The sequence below is a fragment of the Limulus polyphemus genome, unplaced genomic scaffold (genome assembly GCF_000517525.1).
Source record: "Limulus polyphemus unplaced genomic scaffold, Limulus_polyphemus-2.1.2 Scaffold5741, whole genome shotgun sequence".
In the NCBI taxonomy this organism is placed as follows: Eukaryota; Metazoa; Arthropoda; class Merostomata; order Xiphosura; family Limulidae; genus Limulus; species Limulus polyphemus.
In genome coordinates this window covers 11,079-16,070 of record NW_013671351.1, presented here as the reverse complement: position 1 = coordinate 16,070, position 4,992 = coordinate 11,079, and the positions used below count along the sequence as shown (strand labels likewise).

The 4,992-nt window shown below is 36.5% G+C and overlaps 1 protein-coding gene across 1 annotated transcript in view; it reads right to left on the bottom strand.

Annotated features, from left to right (window-relative positions):
* LOC106472927 (sperm-associated antigen 5-like) overlaps window positions 1-3,120 on the bottom strand; it is a 29,215-nt gene extending 26,095 nt beyond the window's left edge. The window contains exon 1 of the mRNA XM_013933596.2: window positions 2,416-3,120. Coding sequence (XP_013789050.1) covers window positions 2,416-3,027 — 612 coding nt within the window. The 5' untranslated portion in view covers window positions 3,028-3,120. The remainder of the gene's footprint in view (window positions 1-2,415) is intronic.
* Between the last annotated feature and the right edge of the window lie 1,872 nt (window positions 3,121-4,992).

The window sequence follows — 4,992 nt, the reverse complement described above, 5'->3', positions numbered from 1 at the left end:
GCATAAAGCTGATGTAATAGCACAGAGCTGGAAGCCTAAAGCAAGCTATCCTCTGGATTACTGAAAGCAGCATAAAGCTGATGTAATAGCACAGAGCAGGAAGCCTAAAGCAAGCTATCCTCTGGATTACTGAAAGCAGCATAAAGCTGATGTAATAGCACAGAGCTGAAAGCCTAAAGCAAGCTATCCTCTGGATTGCTGAAAGCAATAAACAACAAATAATACCAACAATGTAATATTTGTGACTGATTCACAGGCAATATTGGAGTGGTTGGTCTCCAGAAGGATGGCAGAAAGAAAAGCAAGTGCATGGTAACACCATCACCTGAATGTATGTGCCAGGACATGCAGAGGTAAAGCTAAATGAGGAAGCTGTTGAGCTTGCAAGAGAAATCCCTATATAAAATCTGGCAGAACTCTACTAACAGGATATTGACCTCTGCAACAGTAAGATTGTCATGACAATAATGGAAGGTTTTCATTAACATTCAGCAGGAATGAGACTCCTGAAGTACTGTATGGTGTAGCCAGGGCTTGAGTTGTGTAAAGTTATCAAGTGGAGCACAGTTTCACAGCTCCTATTAGGCAGGAGTTCCAGAGATCACCAGCTTTAAGGCTGGAGATGCTCTGAGATGTATTCAGAGCTATTTACCTATCAGAATCTCCAAAAAGTTTGCAAAAAGGCGACAGTAGTCTCTTACTTCAATTATTTGATGACATCACAAGGTATGTTGACACAGAAAAGTAGACCTACAATGAAGTAGGCTTGCATAAATGATATGAATTTGTCATGATGTTTTGACCAAGAGGTCTCCACATCTTCATTTCTTTATAGAACTTGAATAACTAGCAAGCCCCTCTCAGACCCCTTGTATTAAAAAAGGTGATATCTTTTAAAGAGATATTTGTAACAAAGAATTAAAAATCTAGATACAGAGGATGGTGATATAAAGACAGAATCACCTATGTATGACTGCTTTACAGTTAATCTATGCAGAAATTCAATGCTCATTGACAACACCCATCATGAAGTCCTGCATTAACTCACTGAGAACACTGCAGCAATGTCAAGATATCATGGTCATTATACCAGATAATAAGCATTGCTCCTGAACTGTTACTGTGATTTGGTTTCTGAGCTTCAGAGCAAGTATGAATAAAGACTGTCTAATTTTGAAGTGTAATATGGCTTATTTCCACATATTTGTGACATGCAGAGGTAAAATCCTGCATTATTGATGTGTTGATGTTGCATCATCTCAGAATTGCCTTAAATATAACTAGGTTTTATATTGGTTGATCCTAGCCACAACTGACCAGTTAAATGACCCTCCAGTCTACAGTATTTCAATGCCAAATTGGTGTTACAATGATCCAGGCACCATTCAACCACACCTTATCTTTACAAGTCTCTACACACATGAAATATGTGAGTGGATATTTGTATCACAAAGAAAGTAACCTGTGTAGACAGAACCTCCCTTGGGAGGTCACCTTGCCATGTACAGGAATCCATACGATAGGGTTATAAAAACTCTGACCATACTATTAACACTCCTGACCAATCAACCATACTGTAAATGCACAGTGTCTGTTATAGAAATTATGACAATATTGTTAATACATAATCATGGCCAACTACAAAATACAAAATCATGACAACATCATTAACACATTTATAGCTAATTTAAAAACCCTGTCCATAAAATTAACACAAAAACATAGACAATTAGACTAAGCCTGAACACACACAATTACATAGTCAACAAAATAAATGGATTTTGAAATTTAAACTGTGAAATCTCATAATCCCAACACTAAAACCAAAGTTAATGTTCAGAATCTCCATAAGTTATTACTTTCTGGTCATATTACTTTAATGTATAATGCAAGAGTGTACACAAGTTGAAACCTTCCTAAGTACTGTATCTATAGCTGGCTGGCTCTGATGCCCAACTTCATATCTTATCATTTTTAACATCATTCAAAACATTTTATTCATTACCAAGTGTTATTTTTATTTGAATATCTAGCAATTATGCCTTATTTAAGTTAGAGAAATATAACATTTTACGTAAGTTACAGAAGTATTGTATCTTACGTAAGTTACAGAACAAATTATGCCTTATTTAAGTTAGAGAAATATAACATTTTACATAAGTTACAGAAGTATTGTATCTTACGTAAGTTACAGAAGTATTATACCCAGAAAAGTTACACCTCACTTAAATATTTTATCTTAAACCACAGAAATGTTATACATTACTTAAGTCCCAGAAATGTTATACATTACTTAATTTATATAGCCCATTTTTTCTCTCTTTTGGATAAACAGAGTTCATCAATACTAACTACTCTGTGATTGATACAATATAGGTCCAAAGTACTTGTAAAAACATTTATATAGTATTTTACCTGAAGCTTCTCATGTTCTTCTGTTAACCTTCTCAAATGTGGCTTCAAGTCTTTTGTGTCTTTTGCAACTGGTGACAAAACTTGTCTTGAAGAGTTGATTTGTTCACTTTGAACACTGTTAGGCGAGTCTCTTGATGCAGAAGAAGTTGAGCAGCTATCAGAAGGGCCAGCAGGCAAGCTACATGTTGATGTGTTCATTAGATTTTCCTCTACATCTTTCACAAGTACCTTGTTTACTTGTTTCCTTATATCTTCGGCACTGACAGCTCGAGTAGAGGCCATTTTGGAAGCTCTGTTTCTCATATTTCCATCATACACACTTCTGTTTCCAGAAACACTGTTCAACTTTGGTTTAGGTGGTGGAACAGGTTTACGGAATACAGAAAGAGGTTTTAACCTTTTATTATTAGCAGTAGCTCCCTGATTATTACTTGTGGCAACTGTGTTTGACAGGGAAGCAGACTTTGGCAATCGGATACTACCATGACGAGTGAGAGAATTGCTGGAGTTTTCAGTTTGGTTCTTTCTTGATGGAAGTCTCAGACTCTTTGAACGAGAGAATGGACTGTTGCTGATTGTGGTAGGTCTGATTTGCTGCTGATCTGTAGCCATGATCCTTTGTATCACATCATCTTAGACCAATCTGTAAAATCAAATCCTAAACAGAATGTACACATTTATTATTTTTGTGACACATATTAAAGTAATGTATATGAAATGTAAGTATGCTAAAATAACACTTAACTACAATAATGTTCCTAAAACAATAGCAAACATTAGGTCAATAAATTTAGCAATCTAAAGATGCTGTTGTACTACTCCTGTAGTGACTGTTCATGATAACACAGCAACATGTGTAAACTAAAACAACACCCAACATCCTCTTTCAAAGCAGGTTAGTCAAATGCAAAAAATATAAAAAAGTTCAGAAACAGTACCCACTATAAAGTATCAGGCCAAATTTATCAAATGTGAAAAATATAAAACAAGGTAAGAAAGAGCATGCACTGTACAGTTCCAGGTCAAGTTAATCAAATGTGAAAAATATAAAACAAGGTCAGACCCAGCACCCATTGTACAGTCCAGGTCAAGTTTATCAGATGCAAAAAGTATAAAACAAGGTCAGTTTGTTTGTTTTGAATTTTACTCAAAGCTACACGAGGACTCTCTGCACTAGCCATCCCTAATTTATCAGTGAAATACCAGAAAGAAATAAGCTAATCATCACCACCCACTGCCAACTTTTGGGCTACTCTTTTACCAATGAATAGTGGGATTGATCATACATTATAATGCCCCCATGGCTAAGAGGGCGAGCATGTTTGGTGGGACAGGGAAGCGAACCCGTAACTCTTAGATTGCAAGTCAAGCACCCTAACAACCTGGCCTTGCTAGGCCTATAAAACAAGATCAGAGACAAGATCCAATTTATTATCTTCCAGGACAAGTTTATCAGATGTACAAAATTTAAAACAAGTTAAAAACAGCATCCAAGGCCAGGCTTAAAAATACTTCTGTTTGCTGTAACCCAACCAATCTTCTGAAATTAGGGCCGGCTGAAAGATTTTTTTCTGACATTATGAGCTGGGAAATTTTTATTTTCATCCATTTCTGCCCATATACCGACAGAGCTAACAGAATTTATTATTATTTTGTGATAGATTGTTTAGGCAGAGTATTCATGATCAAACTTTGTAGAATGGACGGAACTGCCTATTGTAGAAACACAAGTGTAGAGGACAACATTTTGAAAGTCTTCCACCTTTCGTCTTCAGGTCAGTGCGTGATCCGATAAACCTGGTAGATGTCTTAGGTTTTGTGAATAAACCTGGGGGTGTTCAGAAAATATTAATTTACTCTTTGCCCCCTGTTAAGGCTTTATCTTTCAGATACCTTGAAAGGGTTAAGTGTGGAACTTTTGTTTATTGATTTTACAACAGGGGAGGTCAGTGAAAGCAATGAAGAAAGTTGTAGACAAGAGCTAAGAGTCTTGAAGTAGAGCTTAGAAGCTAGAGGCTTCTAAGCAATAGATCAGGGGTTCAGTTTGAAGAGAGAGAAGACAAGAGACTTCTCTCCCCAACTGGGGTACTCAGGAACACTTTGTTCCTGTTCAATCCTGCTCGCGGAATGTAAGTTCTAGTGATTTCAGAAAAAAAAAGAGGAAGGCTAAGGAGGCCGGCAACAATGAAGAAGTATAATATTGAATTTTCATCCTCTTCATTTTCATGATTAATTTTCGAATGTTGCTGTTACAGGAAGACACCAGGCATGGGTAGGCGTTCTTATATGTGTGGAATTTGCAATATTTTCTTGATGTTGTATTAACTAATAATTTATTGCTAATTGATTAACTGAGTTATTAACTAATTGATAGCTCAACTAATCAATGACCCTCTCAGGGTGGGTGGGAACCTATAAGTTCTATGCCCCAAATTTAGGTGCGGGGGAAACTGGAGTACCAGGAGAAAACCCACTTTCACCAGGCAGATGCCTATAGACTCATTGTAATGTTCTTCTCCATGGTAATCTTTAGTAAAAGGCAAAAGCTTAATACGAGTTAAAAGAAAACCTGAGCAC